The following is a 21,326-nucleotide window of genomic DNA, read 5'->3' as shown; positions in this document are numbered from 1 at the left end:
CGGGGGTGTGTGTGGGTGGGTGGACTAGATGACCTACAAGATAACCTTCCAACTCTGATTATCTGTTAAGTTGTTGGTTATGACCTTCAAAGGGACTTTGGTTCTGCTGTTCTATTAGTTTACTTCTGCTATGGCTTTCATTCTTTTCATTTCTTCCGTTTTATTGCTGCAAGCTGCCTAAAGTAGCCCCATGGCGAGATAGACAGAAAATAAATTTAACCAATAAATAATAAATGTTATTAGTTTTATTGTATGTTTTTTGCTAGGAAAAATGTGAAACAAATCAACATCGACATCCTTAGCACATATTAACATCGTCTTAAAAAATAAGGAGTTATAAATTGACTTTTCTACTTGCATTAAATGCATACTATTTATTCATTTAGTTATAAAATATACAACTCAGCAAATTTACAAATTGAATGAAACATTTTTAAAGACCAAAGAGAGAAAGAAATGGCTCAACAACTGGAGACAGAGTATTTTGCAATTTCTGGATACCGATTTGTATGAAGACAACAAATGGCTAATGAACAATTTTTATTGTAAGAGTCGGTGCAATATAATATCAGAAGTATTCGTTTAAATGAAAGATAAGTTTTCTCTATTTCTTTCATACAAAATGAAATTATTTTTCCTTGCTGACTGTCAGAAACATAGAAAGAAGCAATAAAGTTGAGCTCAAGAATTTCAGAAAATATCCTATCAAACATCGGGCAGTTTAAAGACTGCAGACTAAAATCCAAAACACCCCAAACCTGGCTATCCACAGCAGGCCTCTTCAGCTGCCTTGTAGAAACAGAAAGCGGGAATACAACGAAAAATATTTCATCTCAAACAATATTAGTCAAACTAGTGACACTGAAGCGTAGAAATACATTTCATAAATAATCTACCCCAAAATTGGAGAACAGAACAAAACGGGGTGTGTGTGCAGAGATCACTTTTTTTCCATCCCTGAAATCAATTCGTCACAGAATATTGTGAGTTCCTCATTTTCTTTTATCTGTTGAAGAAGCAGAAAGGAAGACGTTGCATGAATACGATTGAGAAAGTGACACTCACACGAAGGGAGTTCTCCTTCACAGGGGCCGCTCTCTCTCTCTCTCTCTCTGGGTAGACATGCCCGTGTGGGGTATTTACAAGAAACAAAGGCGGAGTTGCACCTGCCAATTCTACAAGGAGCCGTACGTACGCTTGAGTTAAACTTGGATTTTTTGACAGCCCACACCTTCCAAAAGGTCCAAAAGTTGGAGGGTGGGTTTTATTCCCTTACGCCTCACAGATGAATCCGACTGACTTGCAGGCTTATCCGTGAAGAGTTAGCGAGAGTTGCCATGTCCTGTGACAGGCGTGCCATAAATCCGCCATTACTTGTTTCCTTCTTTAATTTAAAAAAGAGAGAGAGAGAGAGAGGGAGGAGGGGGCCGGGGGCTCTTGCTGGCTGGACTGACCTTTTGCTCCAGGCTGCTCTCCAATGACTGGACCCTCATCTGCTCTTTGCGCAAGCTGGCCTCGAGGGCAGCCACCTCCAACTTGGCTTTGTTTCTCACCTGCGCGATCTCCTCGTTCGCCCTGTGGGGGAAGAAAGAGGGACACGGCCGCCCAGATTTAGCTCACATCCCAGGGTTTTCGGTTCCCCCCCCCACGCGGAGTTGGACCCCGACTCACTGATCCAGCTTTTCCTCCGCGTGGGCCTTCAGGGTCTGGTACCGCTGCTCTTCCTTCTTGATTCTTTCGAGGTAATCCTCCACGCATTTCTTCAGCGTCTCTTCGTTCTAGGGGACAAGATCAAGGCCTGGGGATCTCAACGGCCGGGACGATGAGTCCTCCCGCCTTCCCCGTTGTCTTCTTGAACACAAAGCCACTGCTTGGCCATCACGGAAAACAATCCTCTTGCTTGGAATGGGAAACAGTCCAGGGGTCGCCAACCTTCTGGACCTCATGGACCCCCAAAGGCATCATTTTAAATCCCACGGACCAGAGACCCTGGGAAAATCCCCCCAAAAGCCTGCAGAAAATTCTCCACCCCATTTTCCTACCAATCGATCATTCTTTATTTGGGATCGCAGGATCCCGTCTCCAGCTCCGTTCTCAGTGGGAGAGAGAGAGAGGGAGAGACTTTTGGCTCCGTGCAAGGAAAGCAGCAGAAGCCGCAGAAGTCTTTCTTTCTCTCCCCCAAACTCTGCCAGAAATGAGTCTTTGCCTGCGCAGCCTCTTGGAGCAGGAGGCCTTGCGGGGTCTCAAAGACTCATTTTTGGCAGAGTTTGGGGGAGAGAAAGACAGACTTTGGCTGCTTTCTTTGCGAGCAGCCAAAAGCAGAAGAAGGAAGAAGCGGAAAAAAGCAGCCCGGGGGGCAGCCGAGGAACGTGGAGCAAGTTCCCCCCCTCCACCCTTTCCTGCCCCCCCTCACTACCTCATGTTGTTCACAATGCAAGCAACGCAAGCCTTGTGTTCCCGCGCAGCCTGGATTAATTGCTTTGGGGCGGGGTGGGAACTGCGGACCACCAAAATTTTCTCATGGACCACCAGTGGTCCCCCGCCCACTGGTTGGGGACCACTGGAATAGTGTACATTTGTTCTTTTGGACAAAAATGTACAAAAGACCAGTGTTGAGGTCTTCAATTCTGGCTCTGCTAACAAGCACTTACATTTCAAAATATAAAATGCCAGTTGTAGCTCCTTTCACCAGCATTGTCACCATGGCTAAACTGTTGGTGATTAGATTCTTAAACATTCTTTTGTGGATATTTAAAGTAGCATTTTGCCTGTTTTTGAGGCCAAACTCTTTCTTTAGGCGAAATGGTTTTTTCTCCAGCAGAGCAAACCCAGATATATCTGATCAGATACAGAAAGTGGAACTTAATATAAATGATGGCTTAGTGACGTCGTTTTCTTCCAACCAATTAATGTAACCAACCAAGAGACAATACTGATTCCCTACGTACAGAAAAAGCAAACACCTTCTTTAAAAAAAAAAAAAAAAAAAAGCAGAAATAGCACATTCCCATCAAAAATAAAAGAGCTATTAACAGCATCAAAAAAGGAACATAACAAAGTGTTTTGGGACCTATTTACACTGCTTCAAAAATACAATTATCCCCAAATGTTTGAAGACCGATATTTGGCACAGCTGTAACTATTTATCTTGTTGTATTAGTGATGTAGGCAGCTCTCTTGCCGATTGCAACGCTTCCTCATTCACGAAAAGGACACCTGAAGCTTCAATCCTTTAGAGCAGGGGTGGCCAACCTTGGTCACTTTAAGACTTGTGGACTTCAACTCCCAGAATTCCTCAGCCAGCTGGCTGAGGAATTCTGGGAGTTGAAGTCCACAAGTCTTAAAGTGGCCAAGGTTGGCCACCCCTGCTCTAGAGCCAGAATGCTGCTCATGACAAATGGAAAGTTTTTCCGCTCAGGGCGGAGCGTCCGCTGACCTTCTGAAATCCTTCGATGGCCTTCTTTTGTTTTGTAAACCGGTTGAAGAATTCGGAGAAGGACTTCTCCAGGGCGTTCAGGTCAGAGACCGCCTGCTGCCTCCCCTCCAAGGCCTTCTGCAGCTCTTGTTGTGCGAGCTCCTTCTGGCTCTGACAATCCGCTGCACAAAAGAAGCCAGGTTCACTTGGCACAAGGGCGACGCTCCAGGACAGAGAGACCCGACCGCTGCCTGTTGGGGAACCGGGCCACTCAAGCAGCGGGCGAGCTGGCAAAGCTTTCTTGCGCCTGTGTGGGATCTGGGTAACGCGTGAATCCATCCCCGCCACCCTCTGGCCCACGGGGGGAAAAAACAGGTCTTCCACAAAACTGGTCCTTGGTGCCAGGAAGGTTGGGGGCCGCTGTTCTAGGAGATATATAGGATGGGAGATCCCCCAAAGTAAGGCCCTGCCTAGTCAACGATTGAATGTTGTTGAATTCAAGTATTAAAATCTAAATGTTGATTCCCCGTCATGCTTTGTTTTCCCCCAAGAGGCAGCTGGACTTTCTGGTTTTTTCCTTTTGAAGTTTCTTCAGCTCTGAAGGGATCGTGTGGAAGGGAAGGATTTATATATCCTTGCAGACGGCTGGTCACTCGCATCCTTTTGGAGAGCGGACACAGATAAACCTCCAAGTGGCCTCAGCGACTCTCCAAGAAGGATGCAAGTGACCAGCTGTCCGCAAGGAGTAGAAACCCTTCCAATCCTACCACCCTGTTCAAGAAGCTGAGGAAGCTTCTTGGATGAGAAGCAAAACGTCTTCAAAGAAAAACCAGAAGGTCCAGTCGCCTCTTGGGGGAAAAAAAGCCCCTTAAAATCTAGAGATTTGGGGCAGGGGGAATCTATCTCAGGGTCTCCCAACCTGACACCCTCCCAGGGTCACTGAGTTACACGTTTCCAGCGTTCCTTAGCCCTGCAGCGTCGCAACACCTCAACCTAGCGCTCCGGTCTGTTCTCCGGCCGACTGCAGATGAGGCCGTTTCATGCCCCAAATTCCCAAAGCCCCGGGGGAGACTGGGGGGCGTTGCTCCTTCCTCAGAAAATAGGCATTTAATAACATGTCCTTTCAACCTACCCATCACCTGTAGGGTCATGTTCTCAAACTCGGCCACAATTTTCCTGAAAAAAAATAAAAGGAGAAAATTATTTTAACGTGCCATCAGGATGTTTAATCAAATGTCGCCCCTGCTGAATAGGCCCCGTTTCCTGTCAGGCCTCGTCACTCTCTTGACGAAGGGGTTTTCCTTCCGCTTCCAGGCCCTTCTAGTGAAACTAGGCCAAGGAAACCCAGAGAAAACAGGAGACTGTCAGTCAACTCATAAAACATTCCTGAGGAAATCTGGAGGGGCAACGCAGCAAACATTCCAACTCAACTCTTGAAAAGATGGTAACAAACTACCAGACCTTTTTCACGCAAATATATTTAACTGGAGAACGCGAATGATGCCCCCCAGCCCAGGAAGATCCCCAATTGGAGAATCTCATTTATGACACACCCAGGGGGGAAGCATTACAGGGTCCCAGGGGACTGGAAATGACGCAGGCCAGAGTTGGCTTCGTACAGGGCGGGGCCAGCATCTCGCCTCTAATAAATCCTTTGAAGTTTTTTGAAGTTTGGCTCGAGAATCAGGATTGAATTAGGGCGACGGCTGGAATCCTGACAAAAACAGGATTATTTGCCCTCTCGAAACAGAAGATGTGCAAGACAGACAATTTGCAAAATGAAAGGAGGAGAGGCATCTACAGTCTCATCGGTTCGAGATGTTATCCACTGCATACTTGTGAGAGGACGGGGAGAAGGAATAAACCCAGGGGTTAAAGGCACCTGGCTACAAACCAGGGGATGGTGACTTCTAGTCCTGCCTTGGCCATCAGAGCCAGCTGGGTGACTTTGGGCCAATCACCAGGAGACTGGGAGCTCTAGTGCCCCCTCTCTCAGCCCAGCCCACCTCGCAGGGATGTTGTGGTGAGGAAAAGAGGAGGAGGAAGGACGGGGGGGGGGTGTTAGGTATGTTTACCACCTTTATTTATAAAAACAAGAAAGGAGGGATATAAGTACACCCACCCTCTGGAAAAACAAAATGCAACGCAAAAGGCATGCGATCTAACGCAGGCCTTCCCCTCGCCATCTTTAGCCAATATTGGAATCTTTTGCTGGCATTTGTGGAAAGAAATAATTGCACCCCAGAACCAGACCGGAGCTCTTCCCGACACGAGGACGGAGCGAAGGCGCCTTTCGCGGTGGCACGGTGGGGTTTTGCGCCCCCGCTCGAGCTTCCTCCCCTCGTGTACAGGGAGCCCTCGACTCACGCAAAACTTCGTTTAGTGACCGCTCCAAGTTACAACGGCAGAGAGAAAAGGTGGCTTGTGACCATTTTTCACACTTGACGGCCGCTGCAGCCTCCTCACGGTCACACGATCCAAATTCCGACGCCGGCAGCTGGTTCCCATTTATGACGGTCCCAGGGTCCCCTGCTCCCTTGCGGGACCTCCGGGCAAGCCACGTCAACGGGGGAAACGCCACAGAATCATGGAATGACAAGAGTCGGGAGGGACCTCAGGGGTCATCTAGTCCCACCCCCTGCTCTGCCTAGGATCGAACTCACAACCGCGTTACTGGCAACCGCAGGGATTCGCTTGGCAAGGGAGGCCATAAAACGGGGGCAACACCCGCTCGATAAATCGCTCGCTCAAGGACAGAAATTTTGGGCTGAGTTGTGGTCGCAAGCCGAGGACAGCCTGTAGGTCGAACACTCCGCCAAGGGGCAGCTCTGCTGCGTTTCTCTCTCCTGTCACCAGACAAAAGCCCAGCACCCCCCCCCCGAAGCAAATCCAACGTTACCCACGGACACCTACTGCATCTCTTTCTTGTCAGCCTGCATTTTCTCGCACTTCTTCTTCCACTCCAAAGCCTCCGCTTCTTTTTCCTCGAGCTGAAAGAGCAAGAATTCCCCCAAGCCCTTAGCAAGAAGAGTTGAGGGACGAGGGGGGGCCTTTTGGATTCTGGGGAGGGAATGGAGGAAACCTAGCCAAGCCAGCTTTCTCATCTGGCCTCCCTAACGCTGGACCAGCAGAAGCCGAGCCCTAGGACTGCGGCCTTCCTCTGGTCAGGGAAATTAGATAAAACTGCTAGGATATTGGATATATCATTCACGTGTATGTATGTATATGTATGGTACATATGTGTGTGTATGTATGTATATATATATATATGTTTTCTGAGGTTCTCATGGGTATTTAGTATGTGGATCTTTGTTATTCGGGTTTTCTCCCGCGTAAGATTGGCAGTATCTAGGCAATGTTTCGATGAAGTCTCATTCGTCATCTTCAGGCTTGTGTCTTCGGCTCTGTGCTTCTCAGAGTGAAGCACAGAGCCGAAGAAGCACAGAGCTGAAGACACAAGCCTGAAGATGACGAATGAGACTTCATCGAAACGTTGCCTAGATACTGCCAATCTTACGCGGGAGAAAACCTGAATAACCAAAGATCCATATATGTGTGTGTGTGTGTGTGTATATATATATATATATGTGTGTGTGTGTGTGTGTGTGTGTGTGTGTGTGTGTGTTTTCTTAGGTTTTCACGGGTACTTACATGTATGGTATTCAGCTTTGTTCAGGTATTTTACCACGTCATTGTAGTTGTGCTTTTAAAGTTGTAGCAACGTTTCGGCAGAATCTCATCTGCCATCATCAGGCTTTTGTATAACGTATGTCTGGCACAGCGTAGGCTAGCCCCAAATGTAAAACAGAAACGGCTGTGAAAGCCTGACTCACAGATGAACACTATACAGAAACCTGATGATGGCGGATGACTATATATATATATTTAGTCCTCTTAGAGTTGCCAACAGAAAGGGAAGGGGAGAAAGGGGTTTGCATTCCCTACATGTTTTCAAGACAGTAACTGACTCTGTGTGGTTTGCCAATTGCACTGGGGCAGAGAGGGAAGCACTCCAGAGGGTTAACGGTCAGGATCCTGGGTTGCCCTCTCCCCTCTTTGGAAGAGCTTTGGAGCTCCCGCTGCCTTAAGATGGGCACGGAAGGAGGCTCAAAACCACGAGTGAAGTTCTCACCTTGGCTGTAAGGTCTTGGACAGCAGCATCCCTCTCCAGCTTCACCTGCTGCAAAGCTTCCTCCAGGTCCTTCTCACGGGATTTCAGCCCACACGCAGCAGCATCCAGAGGCCAAGCGCAGGAGAAGAGCGGCTCCTCGCGACCAGCTGGGACACCCGCAGGTGCCGTTGCCTGTGGCTGGAAACAGAGCGCACGCCTCATGCATGGAAACATCTAGACCAGGACTCGAGAAACGCTTATTTACTCAGTGGCCTACAGGTGGTCCTTCATGTACAGCCGTTCATTTTGTGACCGAAGTTACAATGGCAACATATGAAGTGACTTAGGATTGTTCTCCACACTTATGACCGTCGCACCATTCCCAGGGTCACGTGATGAGAATTCAGAGGCTTGGCAACTGACACGTACTTATGATTGTTGCGGCATCCCCTGGGGGTCCCATGAGCCCTTTCTGACGAGCGAAGTCTGTGGGGAAGGCAGAGTCCCTTAACAAACAAGTTACTAACTTAACGGCTGCACTGGGATGCACTTCACAGCGGTGGCAAGAAAGGTCGTAAAACGGGGTGAAACTCACTTAACAAATGCCTTGCTTAGCAACAGAAATTTTGGAGTCGTAAGTCAAGGACTACCAACAGCAACCCTAATTCCTTACATCTATATATGTGTTGTGGTTCGCTGGCAGCCGGTGCAGACGGCGGCGGAATCGGACAGTGGGGAAGAGCGGGCACCAGTCCAGGAGTCTGGGGAGGACTCGGACGAGGGTCCTGCATCCGATGCAGGAATGGGGCCAGGACCATCGGTGTGTGTGTGTGTGGCCTCCGGAGTCTGGCAACAGTGAGGCAAAGGACCCAGGGGAGCCTGTTCCCAGTGCACGCATGCGCAGAGCTGCCAGAAGGCGAGAGCAGCCGAGACAAAAGGGGCGACTCGGGAATAAGGCTAGGAGGTGATGGCCCCTCCCATAAGGCATAAAAGTCAGGCCAAGATGATGAAACCTTTGCAGGAAGCAAAGTAGTTCAATCGGTTCCAAGTGCTCCTTGAAGCTCCGTGTACTTTGGCTGGTTTTTTCTTGTACTTCAGATGGTTTCTTTCCTAGTTCATTGGAGACTTCTGTTTTTGGCAGCACTTCACAGAACTGAAAGGTGGGTGCTTATCTTGGGCAATTGTTTGAGGTTAATTCTAGCTGGGAATGGAAGCAATTCCCAGCCTTGCGATAAAATACAGTAGGTTTTGCTATTAAAACCAGTTTGTGATTAATTACAGTTTACGAAGCCTGGGTCAGAACAATATGTGGCATCAGTGGTTTATTGGACCAATAGCCTTGAGAAGATTCTGGTGTCTTTTGAGGCATGAAATGGGAAGCACGCAGGCCCAAACTTCCCCTGTCAGCGATACCTTGCTGTTTTAAATCTGGCAATGCCCCAAAGGTGCTTTTTTCAAGAGGCAGATGGACTTTCTAGTATTATTTTTTGAAGATGTTTTGCTTCTCATCCAAGAAGTGAAACGTTTTAAAAAGGAACACCAGAAAGTCCAGTTGCCTCTTGAAAAAATCCCCTTTGGGACAACCAATGACCTGATAGATGATGGAGACTCTCCCTAGACAAGCCTGGCAATGGGTTGGCTTCCACTGTACAAACAAACATTAAACGGAACAAACCACCAAAAATATTTACCAGATCTGGGAAAATGGGAAAGTCAAGGTCCACCAGTTTTCCTTCCTGTTCCGGCGCTTTGACTTCAGTGGAGGCAGGTTTTGTAGGAGTTCTGCTTAGAAAGAAACAAGGGCAGAAATGTCCTATATCAGGTGTATTTTTTTTCTTACCTGTTACAATAATAGCACCTGCCTGACTTCAACCTGGCTCAGAATTTCAATAAATTTCAAAGCAATTTCGGAATTTCAAAACAAACCAAGCCGGGAGAAGCTAAGGGTCCCCCAGTTCCTTTAAGCTGCTGCTGAGACTGGTTTAAAGCCACAACTTCTCACAACTGCAACTTCCGTCAACTTCTCTCCTTAAGAGCCGCGGTGGCGCAGTGGTTAGAGTGCAGTACTGCAGGCTCCTTCTGGTGACTGCCGGCTACCTGCAATTTGGCAGTTCGAATCCCTCCAGGTTGACTCAGCCTTCCGTCCTTCCCAGGTGGGTAAAATGAGGACCCAGATGGTTGGGGGAAACAGGCTGACTCTGTAAACTGCTTAGAGAGGGCTGGAAAGAACTAGGAAGCGATATATAAGTGTAAGGGCTATTGTTATTCCTTCCTTAAGGTCGACTCAGCCTTCCATCCTTCCAAGGTGGGTAAAATGAGGAGCCAGATTGTTGGGGGCAATAGGCTGACTCCATAAACCGCTTAGAGAGGGCTGCAAAGCACTGTGAAGCGGTATAGAAGTCTAAGGGCTACATTGCTATTGCTAAACCTTCAGTTCTATGGGCTGAAAAGTGGAAGCACGGGTGTGCACGAGGCAGAGAAAATGATGGTATCCTGACCTTAAACCGTAATGTAGCCTGGAGTATCTTTTATGGTGGCCATACATTGGGCACCCACACGATTGATCCAATGTTATGGTCTTTTTGACAGCGGTCATTAAATGAGTCAACGTACACCAATGGGTGTATTCCTTGGGGGGGGGGGGTGTGTGCTGAGTTGTTCCTAATTTTTCCCTATTCTCTCCCTAGCACCCCTTCCTCCAGCTGGCAGTGCTATAATGCTCAGAGGAGGAAGCCAGCCAAGCCAGAGGGGTTTTAGCCCTTCCGCTTACCCTCCTCGTTGGGGTTGCTGAGCCTGGCCCCCAACTTCCTAGGATGGCAGCTGAGGAGCCCTTACAGGGGGCTCAGTAGACCAACCCTCGGGCTGAAGGTCAGAGGGCGGCAGCTGAAGCCCCCCATTTAATTCCTGTGTCAACTAAAAGATACTCCTTTGGTCTTTTTAGTCGCCAGCAGAAAGGGAGGGGAGGAAAGCAGTACATTCCTTAAATGCTTCAGATAATCGCTTGGGCAACCGGAGCTTCTGGCGCGCAAGATTATTACCGGACAGCATGATTGATGACTCTTGGCTATGGATGTGTCTCACTGGAGAATATACATCCAGGGGGTGGGGGAAGACCAGGGTCAAGAGGGAAATGAAGGATGGGTCAGAGGTGGCTGCAACCGGGAATCGCTGACATGGCCATTCCGAATAAATCCCTCTTTTTCACTCTGAGAGACGTGGCTAGAGACTTGTGATTTGAATGGGAGTGGACTGTCGGAGTCCTGACATCCTGGAGGAGGTTGTTCCAGGTATTGTTTTTGGACGCTGTGTTCTCTAGATGCCCAGGGAATCCTCGGCTTACAACGGTTCATTTAATGGCCAAAGTTAGAACAGCACTGAAAAAAGGCGACTTACGACCATTGCAGCATCTGCGGGGGTCACGTGATCAAAATCCAGACGCTTGGCAACTGACTCATATTTACGACGGTCGCAGTGTCTAGGGATCACGCAACTCCCTTTTGCCGCCTTCCGAGAAGCAAAGTCAGTAGGGAAGCCGGCATCCACTTAGAGAAACTGTGTGGCTAACTTAATAACTGCAGTGGATTCACTAAAGAACGGGAGCAAGAACGGTCGTACAATGGGAAAAAGCTCCCTTAATATTGCACTCCACAACATGAACTTGGGGCTCAACTGTGGGTCATAACTCAAGGACCAGCTATGCCTTACAGGAGTCCGTGCTTCCAGATTTTAAATCAGAGAAAGGCAACGTTGAAATGGAAACACTGCAACTAAACGAGGCCTCTAAACGTCTCACTTAAACAGGAGAAAGGCAACCCCCTACCCGTTTTGTAGCAAGGGAGCCACCGGAAGAGCCCCCGGGTCAGGATCAGGGCCTGGCTTCCTGGGGCTGCCTCTGAGCAGCGGGTCAAACTTCAGGTAGAGGGACTGCTTTCTCAGGACAGATTCCTTCAGCTGGAAGAAACACACACGGGTGAAGTCCAGACAGGCGGCCACTTTGCACCTTTCGTTTTATTTCACTGGGGTGCGGTTGTGCCTAGTCCTCGAACGAGTCCTCTTACTCACCGAGGCCATTCCAAATTGCTCCAGGTAGTCTAATTGGGCTCCGAGAACTAGGAGGGGAAACAGAGGAGACCACAGAATAAATTGCTGCTTTTGGAGACGAATAAAGGCAAACCTTTCCTGCACTGGCCGGCCTTCCTCCCTCCCTCCCATTGGTCCCGTCGTCAACTTCGCTCTTTGCTACTACCAAAATAGAAACCGCTTGCCAACCAAAGCTTCCAATCAAGAGACGGTTCCGAAATCAGTACTAACAAATGTGGATTAAGAGCTTGTCCCTGGGCCTGGATGGGACCGGGGGCTTTCCCCCCTCGCCTTCATGGAAACTTTCAGCCTGGTGAAAGAAGGAGCCCCGGGGTTCTCCTGGCAGCTGGTTCCCCTTCTCGAATTTTGAAAGAAGCTTTTGGGTTATTAGCCTGGTTGCTACCGTCTGCAAAGCTTTCTGCGTAAACAATGTCCCAAACTTTAGAAACACAACCAGCAAAAGCAAACAAACAGGGACGTGTGACTATTTACTTAGCTTTTGCTGGCGGGAACCTTCCAAGGTTGACGTAAGAGACTCCCACCTACCTTCCGTGGGTGATCTGAATTCTTCACTTTCGGTGAAGAGCTGGCTACTCTCAGGCTCTGGTTCGGTCCTTCTGCCAAGGGCCCTGGGCACCAGGTCGCCTGCAGGCAGCTGCCCATTCAGAGCCACGTTTCCTTGGTCCGAGGCCTCAGGTGAGATGCTCTTTGGCTTCCCCTAAGCAAACAATATTTGGGGAAGGTTGGGGGGGGAAGGAACATGTTCAGCAGGCAGAGCAGCTACTCCCAATCGCACCCAAGGCCAAACTTCTCCCTTCTCTTCGTTCTGCTGAGCGTTGCTGTAACAGCAGAATGGCGGGCGATATTCCCACGGCAGGCAGATTTTTCCCACCAGGAGTCTTGCCAATCCCACAGGCCAGCCCCGCTGCTTCTTGTGAGACCAGCGGGAGAAGCAGGAGCTCAAACACCACTTTCCTGTGGAGGAGGTGTGTCAAAGAACCCAACGCACAGCCTCGGAATAAACTGAATCGACAGTTTTACTGGGAACCCAGGGAGGACCAGGCATTGCAGAACTCTATTGCAGGGGTCCCCAAACTTGGCCACTTTTAAGACTTGTGGACTTCGACTCCCAGAATTCTCCAGCCAACTTTTAAGACTTGTGGACTTCGACTCCCAGAATTCTCCAGCCAACTTTTAAGACTTGTGGACTTCAACTCCCAGAATTCTCCAACCAACTTTTAAGACTTGTGGACTTCAACTCCCAGAATTCTCCAGCCAACTTTTAAGACTTGTGGACTTCAACTCCCAGAATTCTCCAGCCAACTTTAAGACTTGTGGACTTCAACTCCCAGAATTCTCCAGCCAACTTTAAGACTTGTGGACTTCGACTCCCAGAATTCTCCAACCAACTTTTAAGACTTGTGGACTTCAACTCCCAGAATTCTCCAACCAACTTTTAAGACTTGTGGACTTCAACTCCCAGAATTCTCCAACCAACTTTAAGACTTGTGGACTTCAACTCCCAGAATTCTCCAACCAACTTTTAAGACTTGTGGACTTCAACTCCCAGAATTCTCCAGCCAACTTTAAGACTTGTGGACTTCAACTCCCAGAATTCTCCAGCCAACTTTAAGACTTGTGGACTTCAACTCCCAGAATTCTCCAGCCAACTTTAAGACTTGTGGACTTCGACTCCAGAATTCTCCAGCCAACTTTAAGACTTGTGGACTTCGACTCCCAGAATTCTCCAGCCAGCTCTGCTGGGAGCTGAAGTCCACAAGGACTTCAAGTGGCCAAGTTTGGGGACCCCTGCCCTAGAGAGGGGTGTTCTCTGCCAAGCCCTCAGAAGCACAGCCGTTTCCTCTCCCTCTGCAAGGCCTCCGTGGCCTAAACACAACTATGGATTTTGGGGCGATACCTTGGTTTCTTCTGAAGGTTCAAGTCCAGTATCGTTTTCAGCCGCGGTCTTGCTGTTCGCCAATATCCAATCTTTAAATTCTTTCCTACGCGACACAAAAGGTTGATATGAGAACATCTGACAGGAACCATGTTTGAGATTTCATTGTATTCGGTTTCTGTAGCTGCTTAACCCAACCAAGTGACTTCGGCGTGGCTCCCAAATCGGTTGTGCTAATTAAGTCACCTGCAATTCAACATATTTCTTGCTCTCCTTTCTCTACATCATGCTACTATGTAAGGTTTGGGGGGGGATTTGCTTTTTTTTTCAAATATCTGGCGGTGTAAATGATTAGCAGGCCCCCAAATGTTCCAAGGCTCAGAACCATGGTTTCAAGTACTCTGAGCCCAGAAGAAACCATAAGGTTTCTTCTTTTCATTTCATTCAAATAACTCCTCTGACCATTCCCCCCCCAAAAAATTAGATAGCAGGCAACACAATGAAGGTACTATCAATTGATCTACTTTTGTGATGTTGAAAATCTACACGCGAGAGCAGAGGTTTAATTGTTTCCCATGGTAAAACACACAAAACATATTCTCATTTGTATCTGATCAGAGTCCAAACTAATCAAAAGGTTCCCATAGGTTAAAACTTTCCATGGATAGAGGTTTGTTTTCCAGCTCAAGAGAAAACATTGTTTTGCAATCCTGATAAAACCTGTTTATGGGCAAAATCTATGCATAATGAAGTTAAACAAAACTCTGGACTGGCTAAACTAACTGGATATTGAGCAAAAAATTTACAAATCAGATAATAAAAGCCAGAACAATAGACTAGAAATTAGGAGTCCCCAAACTTGTCCACTTTTAAGACTTGTGGACTTCAACTCTCAGAATTCTTCTGGGAGTTGAAGTCTACAAGTCTTAAAGCTGACAAGTTTGGAGACCCCTGGACTAGATGCACACCCCTTCATTTGCACCCAAAGGTCAATTTCTGGCCTTTGCTTCACCAATACACGCTATATACTTCAAGGCTAAGGTTCCTCCCCGAACACTTACAGGCTGCTGGGCATGAATTCCATCGTCTCGAAGGTATCTGGTGCTTTCAGCTCCTGTGTTTGCGGGGTGCCTGCTTCGTCTTTTGGGCCATCCAGTTTCTCTAAACCAGGCGCAGGACATTCTTGCATGGCTGGGATGTTGGGCGCACACCCAACAGTCTCCAGGTCAGAATCAAAGCTCATGCAGTCAGGGAGTTGGGGAGGCCAGCCCTCTTTTGTTTCAGGGCTGGCCTCCTTTCCAAAGTCCTTTATTTCGCCAGTGTTTAAATTTTCGAAGCTCCCCAATTTCCGAACAGGCTGCAAGGGAGGATTTTGGAAGTACAACATTGCTAAGGGCTCCGGCTTGCAAGTTCTGCTGGAAACGAGGTTTAGGTCCCGGTCGCCCCCGAGGATTTGCTCTGAGGCCTCGTCACCTTCATGCAGCAAGGAGTCCAGCGAGGAGAAGAGAATCCCGCCTGTGCAGCCCTCTTCTTCAGACGGAGGATTTTCAGAAACGCCTTGAGGCAAGGAAAGAGAACCACAAGGAAGGGAAAACCCATCTTGATCTTCATCCCCAGGAAAATCTTCCAAAAGGGAGATTTTCTGGCCGTTAGGGAAATTCTGGAGGTTGCCTGAGCTCTGAAATGGCTCCACATTGTGGAGAGCGGAGAGGAAGCTCAGATCAGGAATCAGGGCGGAATCTCCTCCTGTTGGCACCTTCTCTTTTCCCGGAGGAACCTCGGTGGTCATCGCTGGTTGACTCCTGCTGAAAAGATACACAGCGTTCATTCTACTTAAGCTTTATTTAGAGGGTGCAGAAATGGAATGAGAGGAGGCTTCTGTCTGGCACCCAGGAAGAGCCAGGAGAAGAGGCTATAATTCACGGGGTCCATTCTTTATGGACCAGGACATACCAGGTTACCCACTTCTGAGAGTCTATTTGTGGTTCTTTGGATGCTTTGATTTTACTCCTGGAGCTGATCTGATCTGAACTCAATGGAAATAATTTGGAAATAAATATTGAATGAAACACCTGCAAAGAAACCACCAACCTCACAGAACAGGGCCCTCCAACCGTGGCCACTTTTAAGATCTGCGGACTTCAGCTCCCAGCATGCTGGCTGGGGAATTCTGAAGCTGAGGTCCACAAATCTTAAAATGGCCAAGATAGGAGACCCCAGAGCACAGTGACCTTACAGATATACACCTAATATATAGGTAGTGCATTGAATAATTACGCTCCCGTTTCTGTATCTGATGCATTGATGCAGTTTTCAAGACAAGATCACCCCTCCCGAAAAGCAGTTTTTAAATTTCTATATTAAAAATGTGAACACAGGATTGGTGGAATGTCAAGATTAAGAACTGTTTCTCTGGAAGACTAAAAAGTACAATTTTTTTTCTTTGGGTCTTTATATTAGGTGTGACTCTGGCGACTACATGGAGAAACCTATGAAAACGGCCGATGCAAGTCAAACAGGTGGCTTTATACCCAAGACAGGCGCGGTAACTCCAATTTGCCCACTATTAGTCCAGGCCTAAACTCATTTCTATAGAAAGAGTATTCGGTCTAGTAGAGGAAAAAGGAACAGCTCAAAAGAGAATATAAGCCATCCTTGCATAACCTGTTCCTAGAGTCAACTTGTGAAAGATCTTAAAAGAATCCTGACACAGGTGGCAAAACAAAAAGGTCTTCACGCCAACACAACACCAGGTTGTTGAGGGTCTTCAGGCAGTCCCTTAGAGGGTAGGCAAGAAACACCAACATGTTTGACCGCAGAGGTTGCAAGCTAAGGCAACTATCCTTCCTTTCCAGACCGAAGGGCCATGAACAGCCACCGTACTTAAATATGCTTTTAAACAACTAAGCCCTTTTAGCACAAGTCCCTATATCTCTGCCTAGGTTTCCGAGGGATAAAAGTGCCAATTTCCACAGGGAAGGAATACTTCCTTGCTCCCAAGGGTAAAGGCTGCCAGGGGATGGCATGCTTTTTGAAAAACAGGCGCTCTTGCCACTTTTGGGGTCTAAAAATATGTCCGAACGCATATTAGGGAAGTGATTACTCACACGGCAGCGCATGTAGGCAAGAGAAGATTGTCCGTAATCTCCGCTACAGGAGAAATTTCAACCTTTTTCTTCCTGTCTGGACTCAAGATCCTGCGAGTTTGAGGATCCCGCTGTGGTGTTTGGAAAGTTACCTGCAAGGTGGGTGGAAAAAAACCCTGTTCAAAACAGCATGGAAAAAACTTGTAACTGCAATTTTTTTTTTACATATTTAAAAGGATATTTTATATTCAGCTATTCTATAGCTAACAGAGATACTCAAAAATAGTTTAAAGTTCCAGCAATAAAAAAAAATCCAGAAAACTTAAAAAAAAAATATCAGAGTTAGAGTAAAAACTAAGCCACAAATATTTATTTGTATCCCTATGTCTTCTACAGAGCGCTGGACTAACACACCAGTTAGTCTAACGGCTAAGGCACTAGGCTAGAAAGCTGGAGTCCGTGAGTTCAAACCCCACTTTAGGCACGAAAGCCAGCTGAGCGATTTTGGGCCACTTATTCTCTCTCTCTCAGCCTAACCCACCTCACAGGGTTGTTGTGGAGAAAATAAGAGAAAGATGTGCTGGATATGTCCACTGCATTGGGTTATTTGTAAAAACATTAAGAATGGGGTAAAACTATGAGATACTATCCAAGCCCACTTGGGCCTAAACGCATCTCTTTTGCAACCCCCCAGCTAATAGCTTCTTCCAAAGTGCCACTCAGCCGAATCTTCTAGGATGCGGCGCTCTGTCTCCCAGCTACAAAACTGAAGACGCCCTTTTTTTCCCTACAGCTTCTGGCATAAATTGGCTCTGCTAGACATCAACACGTACCTTCATAGGCTTCACTATTCCTTTGGGTGGCACATTTTCTTTCTGCGATAGCCGAAGGATAGAAGTCTTGCCCGTGGTCTCTGCAGACGTCAAAAGCACCGCACAGTTTCCGGCCGCTATGTCCTCACCGGCATTTTCTCCATTTAAAGCCTGTAGGCTCATCCTAAAAGGCAAAGCACGCGTTGGGAGAAATATCCTCCTGGGTTCAGTTCCAAGTGGGGAAAGGAAGACACTTGGGTTCATGGAGGCTGTTTGGAAAGGTGGTTTAATGGTGGGCAGGACCACCTGGCTTGGAGCTCCAAAGAAGGAAGGGCTGAGATGCGGAGAGCGATGCTGGGTTTTATGCCCTCGGTTGGGATTTGAGCTTGTATTCTGATTGGGGCCATGCAGGGGTAACTTTGCAGGCTGCCTTTTGAGTCCCAGGCTGGGTTGAGTCTTGCCGGATGATGATGATGATACAATGAAATGGCTTTGGGCAATTCCTATTATGGCTCTACCTGGAGTAGATCTTTGTTATGTAGAATAGACTGGCACAGGCCTTACTGGCCCATTAACAAAGGGGTTGGGTGTGTGTGTGTGCTGAGTTTCTGCCCCTCTGAGTTTCTACTTCTCTTTTAGGGGAAATATTCTGCCTTTTTAGTATATCCTAAAATATTTCATTTCTCTAGGAGAGGGGCGGGTTCTAACGTCCGACACATGTAAAGCAGATTATCTGCGAATTTTGCTTCAAGATAGCAGATGGATTCCAGACCCCCCAAATTCGTAATTCAGCCTGTCCAGGATAGTAGCATCAGAAGGCAAAAACCTCTGGAGAGAGCTTCCTCATGTCTTTACATGAATTCACCCGCTGGCAGCAGCTTTGAAACCAGACTCAAGAGCAGGCATGAAAAGCCTGCATTGCCCCCTTCAGATTTGCAAAAACGGCAGCATTAATAAGCTTTCCCCATCAGGAGTCAGGACAGAGCATTTTTCTCTAAAACTTCTTTAAAACACAGAGCTGAAGACAGCAAATTCTAGTTTGAGCCAGACTCTTTTCTAAGGGCATTTTCCTGGAGAAGAATACATTCCGTGGTCAGGAAGAAGAAAATTATTGGCAACAATACTCCCCTTTTACGACTCTGTAAGTCCCTGAACTCAAGGTAACAATAATTGTCATAATTATACATTTAGCCCTGATGATGTTACCTAGTTTGGATAATGAAAACACCTGTAAGAAAACAACCAAGCTCAGAGAGCAGGAAGGACCCCTATATTACAAGCTTATAAATATATAAATTATGAGTATTTTGATATTTATAAATACTTTGCAATATTTTTGTCGGGCAGGAGGTGGCCATTTTTTTAAAGAGCTGCAAACATTCATTGCTGCTGTACAGGCGGCCCTCAACCTACAACCACAACTGAGCCCCAAATGTATGTTGCTGAGTGAAACTTTTTAGTTTATTTTATTGTCATTGCACTTCAATGCACATCATGACCATGAAAATAAACACAAACACACATCCTTCACCCTTCACCCATTGAATTGGAAACCCCGGACACCACACCAACACGGCACCATATAGCAGAATTCCAAATTCAAAATTTGTGAAATGTGTTTTGCCCCATTTTTATGACTTTCCTGCCACCGTTAAGCGAATCCCTGCAGTCATTAAATTAGTAACATGGTTAAGAGAATCTGGCTTCCTCCAGAAGCTTGTCAGAAGGTCACAAAAGGGGATTCCGTCATAAATGTGAAACATATATACATACATACACTGGGGTGGGAGGGATTTTGCAGTAAACTTTCCCCTGCCTCACCCACCAAGCCTACACGTGTGTGTGTGTGTGTGTGTGTGTGTGTGTGTGTGTGTAATACATATGTAATATATATTTGTATACACACAATATACATATACATATATACCTATTATATATATTTTCACATATATATGTGTGTGTGTGTGTGTGTGTGTATATATACACACACACATATATATATATATATATATATATGTGTATATATATATATATATGTGTTGTATACATGTGTATATATATCTATATATATATATATATATACACTATATATGTTATTGTGTGTGTGTTATACGCGTATATATATATATACATACACACACGTATATACGTTATTATACAGTATATAAAAATAAAAATAATAAACTAAATTAGGTAGTCCCAGTCTGTTCCCACCAGGAGGATCCCCACGACTCTTCCCAAGGGGGAGCCCCCCTTGTCAGGCAGCCTCGGGGCCGGGGCGACGGACGGGGGCAGAGAACCGGGGGTGGCGGGGTCCAGGGCCGCCTCCCCGCAAGCCCCGCTCCCGCCGTTCCCACGATCTCACCTGAGGAAGCGGGCTCGCAGCCCCTCCGCGCTCAGCTGGGGACACGGGGGAAAGACAAACCACCAACGTGGGAATCACCAACGTGGGAATGGGCCGGAGACGCGTGTCAGCCCGGCTCCCTCTCCGCCTCCGCCGCTCGACCCTCACAACGCCAGCTCCCGGTTCAAATTTAAACGTCGCCGCTTCTCCGCCAATGGCGAGCCTGGAATGACCGACGTCACGCGTGACGAGAGCCGCATGCGCCGATCGACTTTCTCGAAAAAAACCCACCTCCCTCGGAGGAGGGAGGAGCTTGCCAAGGAGGCGTGGCCCGCAGTTGGACGCGGAAGGCCGGAAGCGGCGAGCGGTTTGATGTTTATCCTTTGTGCGTTTTGCACGCATGCGCATGGTCCTGTTCACAGATTAGAACGCTGGTTTATTAATTCGTTTTTATTATTTTATAAATCGTAAGCGACCCAAACATTTAAATGAATGAATAAAGAAATGCAAGCAGGAAAATTAATGCAGGGCGCTTTTTAAAGCTTGAACAAACTTTTTTCTGCAGTTATTACTATTATGATCAAGTTCTAGAACTGTAAATATTGAAATAAAAATTGCAAAAAAAATTATATTGAAAAATGAGGAACGGTGCCTGGGATATTCAGGGATGAATAATCTTTCATATTATATTACAGTAGTTCATATTACGAAGCTCTAGTACAGAGGCCTCCAAACGTGGCAACTTTAAGACTTGTATGCTGGCTGGAGAATTCTGGGAGTTGAAGTCCACAAGTTATAAAGTTGCCACGTTTGGGGAAACCTGCTCTAGTATGTCACATCATGGCACAATAACACACTAAAGGGAGGGCTCCTTGATGCTCTCTGAGCTTGTTTGTTTTCTTGCAGACATTTCATGACCCAACTAGGTAACCTCATCAGTGCTTGTAGGAGTGCCTTTTGCTGTCAGTTTATATTCTAGTGTCTTGCTAGCCTCTGTGGTCTTAGGGTTCTTTGGTTGGGCTGTTTACTGACGGCTCTTTGGCAGTTTCTACATCGGGGTCAGAGGTGGCATTCAGCAGGTTCTGACCAGTTCTGGAGAACTGGTAGTGGAAATTTTGAGTCGTTTGGAGAACTGCCAAATCCCACCTCTGACTGGAGATTTTACAGTCCCCTTCCCCTGCGACACCCACAGAACAGGTAGTAAAAAATTTTTTGAATCCCAGCGATTGGGGTGTTGCTCACTTGATTGTTGGTCTGATGTTAACCTTGGAGTTTAACAGATGCTGATTTGGTTGCTGATTGCTGGTAGAGAGATACTGGAGTCTTTATTCTCCTTTTGGCTGGTTGATTGTCTCTTTTGCATAGTCTAAATTCCCTGGTGTTTTGGACTTGGCCTGGTTTAGGATTGTGTCACATTTTCCCAATTGAAACTAGAGTTCAAATTGACTATAGGTTGTGAAATCAACGAATTTTCATGCCTTCCGACTGCCAGATGGTATTCATGGATGCCTTCTGCCAGTCTTCTGCCTCTTTGTCCTACGCAGTGGTTGGTTGCTGCATTCCGTTACACTGTGTGTTGTA

General features: G+C 47.1%; 1 protein-coding gene across 4 annotated transcripts; it reads right to left on the bottom strand.

Moving 5' to 3' along the window:
* Window positions 1-227: 227 nt before the first annotated feature.
* TACC3 (transforming acidic coiled-coil containing protein 3) lies at window positions 228-19,931 on the bottom strand. Of its 4 annotated transcripts, none has more exons than XM_087938071.1 (16): window positions 19,767-19,931; window positions 17,423-17,585; window positions 16,611-16,741; window positions 14,565-15,308; window positions 13,525-13,609; window positions 12,153-12,324; window positions 11,589-11,635; window positions 11,347-11,477; window positions 9,218-9,308; window positions 7,548-7,724; window positions 6,329-6,405; window positions 4,548-4,591; window positions 3,437-3,597; window positions 1,672-1,778; window positions 1,455-1,575; window positions 228-1,006 (listed from the first exon to the last, which is right to left on the bottom strand). In XM_087938071.1, the coding sequence occupies exons 2-16, from the start codon at window positions 17,582-17,584 to the stop codon at window positions 941-943; spliced, it is 2,316 nt and encodes a 771-aa protein (XP_087794197.1). In that variant the 5' UTR covers window position 17,585; window positions 19,767-19,931; the 3' UTR covers window positions 228-940. The 4 variants fall into 4 exon arrangements, with proteins under 4 accessions (XP_087794197.1, XP_026576250.2, XP_087794198.1 ...); XM_026720465.2 differs by having other exon boundaries at window positions 7,548-7,718; XM_087938072.1 differs by having other exon boundaries at window positions 14,565-15,305.
* Window positions 19,932-21,326: the final 1,395 nt, after the last annotated feature.

Source organism: Pseudonaja textilis, chromosome 8 (assembly GCF_049901715.1).
Source record: "Pseudonaja textilis isolate UNSWEBS1 chromosome 8, rPseTex1.2, whole genome shotgun sequence".
Classification (NCBI taxonomy): domain Eukaryota; kingdom Metazoa; phylum Chordata; class Lepidosauria; order Squamata; family Elapidae; genus Pseudonaja; species Pseudonaja textilis.
This window is presented reverse-complemented; position numbering and strand designations above follow the sequence as displayed.

Excerpts from the sequence above, each read along its gene's own strand:
- TACC3 (XM_087938071.1), bottom strand. The coding sequence starts at position 17,584 with ATGAGCCTACAGGCTTTAAATGGAGAAAATGCCGGTGAGGACATAGCG. Across the intron at positions 11,636-12,152 it reads ATTCAGATCACCCACGGAAG|TTCTCGGAGCCCAATTAGAC; the intron begins GTAGGTGGGAGT and ends TTCCCCTCCTAG. Across the intron at positions 3,598-4,547 it reads CATGACCCTACAGGTGATGG|CGGATTGTCAGAGCCAGAAG; the intron begins GTAGGTTGAAAG and ends TCTTTTGTGCAG.